Raw genomic sequence first — 12,102 nt, 5'->3', positions numbered from 1 at the left:
CAGGGAGCTGGCCCTGAGCTCCAGCAGCCCCGAACCCCTCCTCCATTAGCCACTATCTATTCCCTCCGCCCCCAGGAGCCTCCAGCCTGGGGTTGTGGCTCAGGGTCACCAGACTCCCCTCTTCCTCCCCCACAGGCCTGGCCTCTGAATATTGACATCCCCTGGCTGGCACTGCTTCCTGGGCTGGAGTCCCTGGAGCCCCCATGCTCTGCCCCTGCTGCATCCTGGAATCTGAATGCCCAGGTACCTCTCAGCAACTGGCCCAGGCTGGTGCTGGGGACGCTCCTGGGGGCCAGACCTGGGTCCTTCCGGCAAAAGCCGCACAGAGGAGAGTCTGGAAGGCCACATGGGCTGGAGGGGAGCCTCGGCCTCCTGGGGCTCATCTGGCAGACTTGCCCCCTGCCCTGGCTTGGCTCCATGTCCAGGCTGTGGCCCCAGGATCTGGCCCCTGCCCACAGGCCTGGGTCCACTCCCAGCAGGCATGGAAATGAGAGGGCTGGCTGAGGCCTGGGGCCAGGGAGCCTCGTGCACCAATGTGCACCTCCAGCATGCTGAGTGTGCTGAGTGCAGATAGGCCTTGGCCAGTGCAGGGCTCGTCCTTTCTCCATGAGCAGAACTTTGGGCCATGTTGGACCTTCCTTGGAACCACTGACACACACACCCCTTCCTGCCTAGGCACGGAGGACTCTCCTCACGGCTGTTTCCGAACCATTAAAGGAGGGGACCCACAGAGACTGGGGCACCCAGGCTTGCGGGCTCTGAGCTGTGTGGGTGCTGCCTGGGGCTGGCAGAGTGGGGCCACTTCAAGCCTGACCTGAAGCCATCCTGCCCTGCTTCTCTCCAAACCTGCCCCTTTCTTGGCAGGGCTCATGCCCTGGCAGCGACACTCTCCTATCTGCCTGGCCAAGCCAGTTGCCACCCATGGGCTCGTCCTTCACCTGAGGCCCCCACGTCCCGTCCGCCCACACTGCCCCCACAGACCATTGCTTTCTCTGTGACATGGTATGAAAGAAATACCCCACTGAAGGCTGAAGTGGAGTTACATGAGTGTGCTGGGCAGGCATGCAGCAAGTGCTCACCAAATGCACATCTCCAAGGCCATTATCGCATCCTGAGCCCAGGTTTGCAGTGACCAGGCCCTCTGGAGGTCCATGCTCTGGAGACCCTGGGGATCCACTTGTAGGGGTGGTTCCTCCATGGCCCAAGTGTGGTCTGAGTGTGGCCTGGGCCAGCCCTAGGACTGAATGAAACTCTCCCAAGACAGCATCATCACTGCTGCAGGCCCTGGGCCCCCAGGCCCCTGAAGCCCCCGGGACTCAGGCCAGCAGCCCCTTCCCCTCTAGAGAGATCTCCTGGCTGGCTCCAAGTGGCACAGCCCTCATCCCCAAACCCTTGGCCCTGCTGTGGCCCCAGCTCGGCCTCTGGAGGTCACAGGTGCTGAGAGGCCCCCCACGGCCTCCCTCATTCTGGTTCTCATGGGACTCACCACCTGCAAGGCTCCTGGGGCCCAGCCTGCAGGAGTTGCATGCAAATTGGAGGCAAACACAGGCCTGCCCAGCTTCCGGCTCCTGGGGATCCCCCTCCTCAGCCCTTTCCACGTCTTGCCCTCATCTGCATGCTGGGGGCTGGAGCAGAGCAGGGTGAGGTGCCTGTCCAGCCTGGGCACCATCCACAGAGGCCGCCTGACTCCCCGGCCAGAGTCTGAGAGGCTGCACCAGCTCCTGGGGTCAGGGTGTCGGACTCCTGCAGAGAAGGCCGATCACCCCAGCCCGCTGTGGACTGGGCCTCCAGGGCATGCAGGAGGGGAGTAATAGGGCAGCCCACCCCAGTCCCATCCAGGCTGGACACCTGGACCTAGAGGGTTGCAGCACGGAGCTGGTGGAGCTGCCAGAGTCTGCTGGGCCCCACCCCAAGCCTCCCTGGCCCAGGGAGCCCCTCAGACTCGATGAAATCTGGTGCCTGTGCCCAGGACAACAGCCAGAGCCTCCACAGCCACGTCTGTGAGGCAGCCACTGTGTGTGGTGAGAAGCACCTCCCAGTTGTCTCGTTGGATCCTGCTCCCGGCCTACGAGGGGCGACCAGAGCCCCCACAGACGGGGAGACCCAGGCTGGGAGAGGTTAGGGATGTGCCCATGGTTCTGGCATGGGTCAGTGGCAGAGCAGGGCCTTGGCGGGGGGCCATGGGGGCCCGAGCTGGGGGTACTGAGGCTGGGTCAGAGGATGGTCCCAAAGGAAGGCGAGAGAAGGCCCTGCAGGGGGAAGGAACGGAGGAGCGGGAGAAGGCAGAGGGGGTGTGAGGCCCTAGCAAAGTGGCTGGGGAGCTCCTCCAGCGCATACGCTGTGCCCACGGCCTGGGCAGCCTGGCCCTGATCTCAGGCCGGAGGCCCTTGGTGAGGTCAGGACCCCTGCAGGCCCAGGCAGATCCCACCACAAGGCTGGGTCTGGGGGCTCCAGTCCAGCGCCTTACTTTGTGGTCAGCTCCACTGGGGACCCAGCCTCTTCCCGGATCAGGTCTGGACACTCCCACGGCATCTTTGGTATTTCAGGGTCTCCTTGGCCAAGAGTCCAGGTGGCCATTGCCAGGCTGCAGGTGGCTCATGGGGTGAAGGCTCTAAAGAGGCAGCAGGTGGGGTGCTGAGAGGGAACAGCAGCTCCCAAACACAGGCTGGCCTCAGCCTCGGGGCAGGCCAGGCTGGAGGACTCCTGGGCAGGGGGGCCAGGGTTTACACAGGTCACTGCCCACCGGCTCCCACTGATTCGCACCCCACCCCAGCCCCAACCCTACCCTGGGTCACCTTCGGGGAACATTGCAAAATCTTGGCCCGATTCTGTTGGCTCCCCTCCCTGGCGGGTGAGAGGCCGAGACAGAGGCCAGTGGAGGTCAGTGGGAAGGCCTCTCCCTGACTTGGCCAGGCTGCAACCCTGCGTAGGCACTGGAGGGGGTGCAGGGGTGCCTGTGCTGGTTGCATGCAGGCTGGGCCAGGGTCGCAGAGCTCCCAGAGCCCAGTGTGGAGTCAGGGCAGGGGTGGGTGCCGGTGCCAACCTGGGCACTGTTTGGGGGACTACAAGGGCTGGGGAGGGGCAGGCCCAGGTGGGCCAGGGGTTCCTGCAGCAGGAACAGAGGCCCAAGGGCGCTCCGGGTGACGGCTGTGACTGTGAGCCCAGTCACTGGGACTGACCCTGATGGCCCAGGGCAGCCCAGGAGGGTCTGAGGCAGGACAGCGACGTGCTGACAGTAGGACCTGGGAAGACCTGGCAGCCTGAGGGAGCACGGAGAGGAGCCGAGATGAGGGTGGGGCGAGGGAGGAGGACAGGTGGGCTGGTGGGGGTCTCCCAGGCACGGCCTAGGTTGAGGTGCATCGACAGGACCAGGACAGGTCAAGCAAACCTTTCCAGCTGCCCCTGAAAAGGGGCCGACTGAAGAGGCCTTGGTTGTTGGTGTGAGGACTAGGGTGGACACGAGGAAGAGGGCCCAGGACAAGCCTGAGGGGGACTGGGCAGGGCAGGCAGAGCTCCAGGAAGCCAGGGGCCTGGGATAGCATGCCCTTGAGTATGTGCCCACCCTTGCTCCCCAGCTGTGATGCCCCAGATCTGTGGGTGTGTCTGTAAGTGTGTGATGGTCTCTGTGTGTGTCTGTGAGAGGTGAGTGTGCATGTGTGTGTGAGTATTGGAGACAGAGTGTGAGTGGCCCAGGCCACCTTCTATCCACTCTCCTCTTCCTCCCTAATCTGGGGAGGCCAGCCTGGCTCCAGTCACCATGGCAACAGTGCACCCCTCCTGCCAGCAGGATGGGGTGACCCAGTGTGGCTGGCTGTGCAGGGCAGGGGCGGGTTGGGGGTGCAGCCCCTCTGGCAGGGTCTGCTCTGCTCCCGGCTTGGGAAACACCTGCCTTGAGAGGACAGGAACTTGAAGAGGCACCTGCCCCAGCATGGCTCTGCCCCTCTCAGCAGGATGGCACCACGCATGGAGGTGCCCGCACCACGCTGGCCTGAGCCTCGGGCACTCCGAGGGATAGTGGAGGCCAAAGGACAGGCATGGCGCTCTGTGGTCAGTGGGGCAGCAGGATAAGGACCTGGCGCCTCAACCCCAGCTGAGCTCTCCTCCTGGTGGCCTCTCCCTGCCGTCCGTGGGAGTGGCCCCAGCTCTGCTGCCCGTGGAGGTACTGACCTGGGCTGGGCCTGCCCGTGTGGCCCAGAGCTATTTTTAAGGTCCACCGGATGGGCCTTCCAGGAACCAGGAAAAAACAGGTGGGGACTGGCATCCTGTACTGCCTGGGACATGGCGGGGATGGGTGGGTCAGACTTGCAGAGAAGGGGTGGCCTGGGGTCACTTACCAAAAGCCATGCCCAGGGCAGAAAGGTGAAAGGCCCTTGGGTCTCAGATTCAGCTTTGTACCCGCCCCCTCTACAAGGAGGGCAGGGGCTCCACAGCCAAGAGGACCCCTCAGAACCTCAGTTTGCCAAGCTGAGAAATGGGGTGGGTCATGCCCACCTACAGGGTAGGGGCAGGGCGAGGTAGGCAGCACCCTGCCTGAGTCCTGTCCACTTGGCAGGGTCATCTGGGGTACTGGGGCCCCCCAATGCCAGAGTGGACACGGGGCCCTGCGTGGCTGCACAAGCAGAGATAGCAGGCCCCCTGCCCAGCCCATCCTTGAGCTGGATGGAGCCTGAAAGAGGCCCCCATGGCAGGACAGCCTCTCACAGAGGAGGACCAGGTCGGTATCTAACCATTGATTGCAGCTAGGTCCCTGGGCCCGTCTGGGGTCGCCTTCAGGTGTGACCCCCCAAGCATGCACACTCACCTGCCTCAAAGGCCTGGGCTGGCCTGCTGGCTCCCTCAGCACACCCAACCCCCCTCCCCCAGGTCACACCTCTTCACTGCCAGCGTCACTGTCCCCGTGGGTGCAGGACATGCACACATACAGAGGCTCACACGACAGCACGGCTACAACACACACACCAGTATCCAGGAGAGACGGACGCTGAGGAAACCCCACCGCAGGAAAGAGGCTGCCTCCTGCTCTGTCCTCCACTCCCAGACCAGGTGGGGGACCCCTCCCCACTGCCAGAGCCCTCAGAGGCCCCTTCCACCTTCAGTTTGGGGAGGAGGAGCTGTCGAGGGTGGGACACACACTGCCACTTTGTGAAGGAGTACGTGCACACTGCTCTGAGTTTGGGGAGACTCAAGGTCTTCAGATCAAGATTCAGGAGCTGGTGGGGTGCAGGGGAGTGCCCTCCCCCCCAGGATGCGGGCCCAAGGCTACTCCTAAGGCCATGGGCAAGCTGGGCACACGGGCCAGGACACCTGAGGAGGACCGGCCTGGAGATTCACACACCTGGCTGGGGGCCCACTGGGGAGGCCACTGAAGACCTCAGCCCCTCTCAGCTGAGTCAGATGTGCCCTCAGAACCACATCTTCATGTGGTCACCATTTAGACCCAGTACACTCTCCAGCACTCCCACCCTCCCCAGCTCCAGGTTCCGGACCATTAACAGCCTGACCCGAGGGCACCCCCCCGAGGGGGCAGCTCTGGGGCACCTCTGCTGGCCTTCTCGATGGACCCACAAGTGGACAATAGCCCCTCCTCCTTTGCAGGTGCTGTGTGGGTTCCACTGAAGGGGCGGGCTCCGGCACCCTACCTTCAATCTGACCCTGTGGGGAGTCCTGCACTGGCCTAGGGCCCATGATTAACCCACCAGACCCGGCCCTGCCCTTATGGACCCACACTGCAGGAGTTGTGGACAGAGCTGCAGTGAGGCAAGAGCCTAAGAGCTTCACCAATGGAAGGTCCACTTTCTGTCCTGGGACAGTGACGGTGGCAGTGAACGGGTGTGACCGGGGGGGCGGGAAGGGGGGTTGGGTGTGCTGAGGGAGCCAGCAGGCCAGCCCAGGCCTCTGAGGCAGGTGAATGTGCATGCTTGGGGGGTCACACCTGAAGGCGACCCCAGACAGGCCCAGGGACCTAGCTGCTGGAGTCAATGGTTAGATACCCACCTGGCCCCCAGGGGCCACCAGGAGCACCTGCAATACCAGAAGGACCAGTACCCTGGCCTCTGGCTCCCCCAACCCTCAACCCTCTCTGGGATTGGTGTGGGAGGCAGTGGACGCCTGGGGCTCAGCCACCGGGGCTGGCAGACAGCTGCTCACACCTCCGAGTCCTGACCTGCTCAAGCCGGTGACCTTGGACTGAGGTCGGGAACCCGTGGGGTTGGATCACGCCACACAGGTGAGTCTGTGTAGTACAGGAGACACAGAACAGTCTTAGGTCCCGACCAGGGCCACGCGGACCCGGGCTAGCTCAGGCCTTGACAGCAGCAGCGAAGGTGGACTCCCGGGTGGAGGTGGACAGGAGCTGGACCTGAAGGGCAGCCAGGTGGGTGGAGAGCAGGGGAGCGTGCTCCAGCACCAGGACGGCAGAGCAAAGGTTCCGGGAGAGGAGGCATGGTTAGGGAGGGACCTCGGGCTGCAGGCTTGAGGTCAATCCCAGTCAGAACGGCGGCCCCGGGATGGGCAGGGTAGGGCCTCTGCCCGCGCCGGGGCTCCGACCCGAGGCGCTGCCGCCGAGCCGGGTCCCCGAGGGGGCGGCGCCGCCTCCCCGCGCCCGGCCACCTGCGCGCAGGGGCGCGGACGGCCGAAGACGCACGCGCACACGCACACCCGGGGTCGCCTCCCGAACTCCCGCCCCTGGGGCTCCGCGCCAGCACCGAGCTCCGGCCGCCCGCGCCGGCCCTGCGGGGAAAGCGCGAGCGTCGCCAGTGACCTTCCCGGAGCTCCCGGGGGCGGGGCCCACGAGTCCCCGCCCCACGCGCGCCGGCACTGGCTGGGCCCCGGCGCCCACTGGAAAGCCCGCGCCCATTGGCTCTCGCGGCCCCGCCCCAACGCCTCGGCCACCGCCCGCGAGGAAGCTGCGCATGCGCGGGGCGTGTGAGCGCGGAGAAGGGCACACGCCACGCCGTGCGCCTCCGCGCCTCCATCACAGCAAACTAGTCCGGGGCGGCTCGCCGCGCCCCCCTGGCCGCCGGCCTCCGCCCACCCCGGCGGCGGCGGCGCCGGTCCTCCCCGCCGCTCCTCGGCCGCACGCGCGTGTTCCGGGGGCCCGCCCGGCCGCGCGAACCCCGGCGGAAGGGGGCGGGGTCTCGGCTCGACCCGCCCCCGCGGAAGGATACGGGCGGCCGCTGCCCAAAACCCCAGGACGAGGCGGTCGCGGCGTGTGAGCGGCTCGTCCTGCGGCGCGTCTACGCCGTTCGCGCGGCCTCGGCCGGGCCTCTGCGCCGCGCCGACGTCCTCGCCCGAGCGCTTTCGGCGCCCCGAGGGCCGGTGCTCCCGGCGCGCCCGCCGCCGCCCCCCGACAGGGCCTCGGGGCTCTGCGCGGCGTGTCCTCCCGTGTCCGCGGCCGCGCGGGGAGCCGGGCGGCGAGAGGCGGCGCAGAGCCCGGAGGCCGAGAGCCCGCGCCCGCCGCCGCCCGCGATGCTGCTCTCCAAGTTCGGCTCCCTGGCGCACCTTTGCGGGCCGGGCGGCGTGGACCACCTCCCGGTGAAGATCCTGCAGCCAGGTGCGCGCAGGCGGGGGCGTCGGGGCTCGGATCTGGGGGCCGGGGGCTGAGATTTGGGGGCTGGGGGCCGCATCGGGGGGGGCCGAGAACTGGGGGTCGGGCATCGTTGGGGGCCAGGGTGCGCCGGGCCGCAACAACCCCGCCCGCGGTCCCCACAGCCAAGGCGGACAAGGAGAGTTTCGAGAAGGTGTACCAAGTGGGCGCCGTGCTGGGCAGCGGCGGCTTCGGCACGGTCTACGCGGGCAGCCGCATCGCTGACGGGCTCCCGGTGAGTCGGCCCGCCGGGCAGATTCGGGATTCTCGCCCACGGCGCGCGTCGTCGCGGCCGGGCGGGTCTTGACCACTCACGTGCCCCCCCAGGTGGCTGTGAAGCACGTGTTGAAGGAGCGGGTGACCGAGTGGGGCAGCATCGTAAGTGCGGGGCGCCGGGCGGGCGGCGGGCACTGTCGGCCGGGGTTGGGGGTCCGCACGCCGGCTTGGGCGCGCTGACCGCAATGTCCCCCAGGGCGGCGTGGCCGTGCCCCTCGAGGTGGTGCTGCTGCGCAAGGTGGGCGCGGCGGGCGGCGCGCGCGGCGTCATCCGCCTGCTGGACTGGTTCGAGCGGCCCGACGGCTTCCTGCTGGTGCTCGAGCGGCCCGAGCCGGCCCAGGACCTCTTCGACTTCATCACGGAGCGCGGCGCCCTCGATGAGCCCCTGGCGCGCCGCTTTTTCGCGCAGGTGCTAGCAGCCGTGCGCCACTGCCACGGCTGCGGGGTCGTGCACCGCGACATAAAGGACGAGAACCTCCTCGTGGATCTGCGCTCTGCCGAGCTCAAGCTCATCGATTTCGGTTCGGGCGCTCTGCTCAAGGACACGGTCTACACCGACTTTGACGGTGAGCACGGGCGGGGTGGCGGAGCGGTCCAGCGGCGGTCAGTAACGCCCGTGGGGAGCGGGGCGGCGCATGGAGGAGCTGGCGACTGTTGGAGGCCACGCGCGTTGTGCGTCGGGCACGCTCGCGTGGGCGGCGCGGGCCACGGGCTACGGTGGGGAGGGCAGAGCCTGCGATCGCGAGCCGGTTCGTGGTGGGTGGAGGCGAGGGGCGGGCTCAAGACTGTTTTCTCCGGCTGTGTTGGGGTCCGACCACGGGCGGGGTTGGGGGGGTCGTGGCCGGGAACGCTTGGACCCCCGCGAAGTCGCACCCGGCGCTGCCGCGGGCCTCCCCGTGGGTGGAGGCGGGCGCTACGTGCGTGCGTGGAGAGCTGGGAGCGCCGCGGTAGAAATCCCCGCATTGCGGAGCGCGGGGAAGCCGGGGCTCCCCGCCCTCGCGCTTCTGTCCTCCTCCCTCTTGCGTGTGTCGTGTCTCCTCCCCGCGTAGCCTCATCTCACATCTGTTTGTTGTGAAATTGGAGCCTTCGCTCATCTGAGGCCGGGCCAGCTGGGGGCGGGGCGGGACGGCGCCCCTGGGGAGGCCACGCCCCGGGCTTTTTCCAGAGTGTTGACGAACAGGATTCCGAGGCAGTTCTCTCTTCCAGCCAGTTCTCTCTTGCAGCGTGGGCTGCAGAGATGATTAGCTGGGAGCACAGGGGATGGGTGCTTGTGTTCGGTGCCAGCTTCGTGGAGCGCTGGTCTTTCGGGTGGGCGTCCTCATCCTCATGTGTCCCCCAGGCACCCGAGTGTACAGCCCCCCGGAGTGGATTCGCTACCACCGCTACCACGGGCGCTCGGCCACCGTGTGGTCTCTGGGCGTGCTGCTCTACGACATGGTGTGCGGCGACATTCCCTTCGAGCGGGACGAGGAGATTCTCCGGGGCCGCCTCTTTTTCCGGAGGAGGGTCTCCCCAGGTGTGTGGGGGTCTGGGCCTGCTGGCACAGGGCGCAGTGGAGTCTGCCCTTCCTGACCCTCTCTTCTTTTCTCCAGAGTGTCAGCAGCTCATTCAGTGGTGTCTGTCCCTGCGGCCTTCGGAGCGGCCCTCACTGGACCAGATTTCTGCCCACCCTTGGATGCTGGCTGCAGACGGGGGCACCCTGGAGAGCTGTGACCTGCGTCTCTGCGCCCTGGACACGGACGATGGGGCCAGCACCACCTCCAGCAGCGAGAGCTTGTGAGGAGGGGCCTGCACCTGGCTTGTGGGACTGTGGGACCCAGAAGGACCACCTGCCCCAACTTGGCCCTGCAAGAGACCACAGACGGACTCTGCTTGGTCGCCTGCTCTTTGCGAAAGCAGTGAACTCTGATCTCTGGTGACCTTTGCCTTTGGCACTGGGCCGTTTCCTTTGCTTTGAGTGCCTTTTCGATCGCTGCTCTCACGGACTTGGTTCCTCAAGCTCTGTCTGCCCAAAGACGCTCCGGTCAGAGCGAGGTTCCCCTTGCCCTGGGCAGGTGCTTGAACCTGAGACTGTCCCTCTCCTGTGCTGCTCTGGGAGGTGGCCAGCCGGCCCTCAGCGTCTCCCTGTGTGACCATGTTGGACCAGGAGCACTCCCATGTCCTGTGGCCTCATCTCACCGGGGACACAGGGTCCCTGTGCCCATCCTCCCGAGCCACCCTCATCTTTCGGTGTTTGTCTGGGCATGTCTGTGCACAAGCAATGCAACCTTCAGGCCTCTGCTGCCCGCGTGCACTGCACGTGTGGACGTCTTATTTATGGTGTGACCCCCGCGGAGGGCTATTTATTGTTTAATTTATTTGTTGAGGTTCCTCCCTCCCAGCAGCCCCACCTCCACTAGGCCTTCGTGGGCGGAGAGGGGTGGCTGTGCTGTGGACCCAGGTCCCCACCCTACCTGTGTCTGTCAGAAGATGGACTTGTACAGTGGCTAATTTAAGGGGAGTTGGTGACGCTGCCATCTCAAGGCTCTGTGCCTCGGGGGTGGGTTTTAAATTATTGACCTTGTACAGTGCTTGTTGGCTCTGGAAGCTGGGGGATGGGGAGACTGAGTCACAAGCCTTTAATTTATTTTAGCAGCTGTGTTTCTGTGATCCAGGTGTGTGTAGGCATCGCGGATGGGGGTTTCAGTTCAAAAGTGAGATGTCTGGAGATCATATTTTTTTATATGGTATTTCAATTAAATTGTTTTGTATATAATGGACTTCTGTAGGTTTATTGGGCTGGGTGGGCTGGGGTGAGAGAAAGGAGTTGTGGGAGAAGGGGCCTCTGAGCCCTGGGTAGCCCCTCCCAGTTTCCTGTGAGGAGGCAGCAGCATAAAGGGCCCAGGCTCTTCCCTCCCAGGCCAGAGAGTCTGGCGTGTGGTGTGGCTCTTGGCCTCCTTGCCACCCCATTCTCTGCCCCTGCTGTACCCAGGGGAGTTGGCAGCAGGCAGTACCATCAGGGGCCTCTGGGAGAGGAGCAGGGAGACAGGGCCCCTGGGTGTCATTGCCACCACTAGTCTGGAGGCCTAGGGGTGGTCTCAGGAGGATTTCTGTGGTCTTATTCTCAGGGAGGCCCAGTCAGGGTGGGAAGAGGAAATGGTCCTCGCTCAGACCACTCAGGCAGAGGTGTGCACACAGAGGGGCCTACGTAGCCCCACAGACAGAAGGGGTCCTGGAGGATGAGGAGTTGGCCAGGTGGAGGGGGTGGGAGAGTATTCCAGGGGCAGAGAACGGAGGCAGTGGCCTCAGGCCATGGGGCTGGAGCTCCGTGGGGGAGCCTTCAGGGAGAGTTGAGGACAAGTTCAGGCCCCTGCATCCCACCCTGGTGACAGTGACCCACAGGTCACCGTGATCCTGGCTCCCCCACTTGCCAGCTGAGGGTGCTGGGCTGGTGCAGTGTTCTCTGAGTGCAGAGGTTCTCCCCTGGGTACAGTGAGGTTGTGGTTGAGAATGCTCTAATGGTCGGCCCTGGCCTGACAGGTGTAGGGCAAGGCGGTAAGTGGAAGCCACAGCCCGGACCAGGTATGGAAAGGTGGGCCAAACCGCCACATGAAGGACAGGCTGGGTGGAGAATCTGGGTGTGGCTTGCTCCCCCATGGGGCCCCTGTACTCAGCAGGTCCCTGTGCTGAGGCAGTGGGGCACCCACTGGGCCTGCAAGGAGGCCGTCCGGGTCCAGTAGGGCCCAGGCACACAGCCCAGAGCCCCCAGAGACCTGTTCCTGTGTCCCATGGCCCAGGTGCCAGGCCGCACGCTTGTCTGCAGAGCACGCAGACCCCTGCCTGCCCATGTGCCTGCTAACAGCCCCTGAGAACACGGAGTCGGACAAAGGAGTGTCCTGAGGCCACAGGCAAGGGCAGAGGCAGGAAGTTTCAGAAAGTGAAGCTGGAGGAAATGAAGTGTGGGCCAGCGGAGGGGCTGAGGGTGCTCCTGGCTCAGTCTTGGCCATTCAGGGAGTCAATGGGCATTTGTGGCCGGCCTGAGCCTGGCACGCCTCTCCTGAGGAACCGCTGCGGAGGCCCAGGAATTCCCGGGGGGCGGCCCCACTCAGTGTAGGCAGATGCCATGGAGGAGTGCGGGTGTGTGTCAGGAGACAGCCCGCCTTTTCCCATGGCCCTGGCCTGGCCAGCCTGCCCAGAGGCCACCCTGGCCCGCCAGGGCTCTCCTTAGGTCACCCCGCCCCCCCAGGAATGGAACTCTCAGG

General features: G+C 65.5%; 1 protein-coding gene across 2 annotated transcripts; it reads left to right on the top strand.

Annotated features, from left to right (window-relative positions):
- The first annotated feature begins 7,106 nt into the window (after positions 1-7,106).
- On the top strand, positions 7,107-10,620 carry PIM3 (Pim-3 proto-oncogene, serine/threonine kinase). 2 transcript variants are annotated; one of them, XM_058568101.1, is made up of 6 exons: positions 7,107-7,552; positions 7,711-7,820; positions 7,913-7,963; positions 8,058-8,427; positions 9,201-9,377; positions 9,454-10,620. In XM_058568101.1, exons 1-6 carry the CDS (start codon positions 7,468-7,470, stop codon positions 9,639-9,641), a joined length of 981 nt encoding a protein of 326 aa, XP_058424084.1. In that variant the 5' UTR covers positions 7,107-7,467; the 3' UTR covers positions 9,642-10,620. The 2 variants fall into 2 exon arrangements, with proteins under 2 accessions (XP_058424084.1, XP_058424085.1); XM_058568102.1 differs by lacking the exon at positions 9,201-9,377 and having other exon boundaries at positions 7,405-7,552.
- Positions 10,621-12,102: the final 1,482 nt, after the last annotated feature.

Source organism: Diceros bicornis, chromosome 25, assembly GCF_020826845.1.
Source record: "Diceros bicornis minor isolate mBicDic1 chromosome 25, mDicBic1.mat.cur, whole genome shotgun sequence".
NCBI classification, from domain to species: Eukaryota; Metazoa; Chordata; class Mammalia; order Perissodactyla; family Rhinocerotidae; genus Diceros; species Diceros bicornis.
The sequence above is the reverse complement of the archived record's forward strand: the minus strand, read 5'-3'. Positions and strand labels throughout refer to the sequence as shown.

Coding starts and splice junctions, on each gene's coding strand:
- PIM3 (XM_058568101.1), top strand. CDS start 7,468: ATGCTGCTCTCCAAGTTCGGCTCCCTGGCGCACCTTTGCGGGCCGGGC. Junction 7,553..7,710: donor GGTGAAGATCCTGCAGCCAG/GTGCGCGCAGGC, acceptor CGGTCCCCACAG/CCAAGGCGGACAAGGAGAGT. Junction 7,821..7,912: donor GCATCGCTGACGGGCTCCCG/GTGAGTCGGCCC, acceptor GTGCCCCCCCAG/GTGGCTGTGAAGCACGTGTT.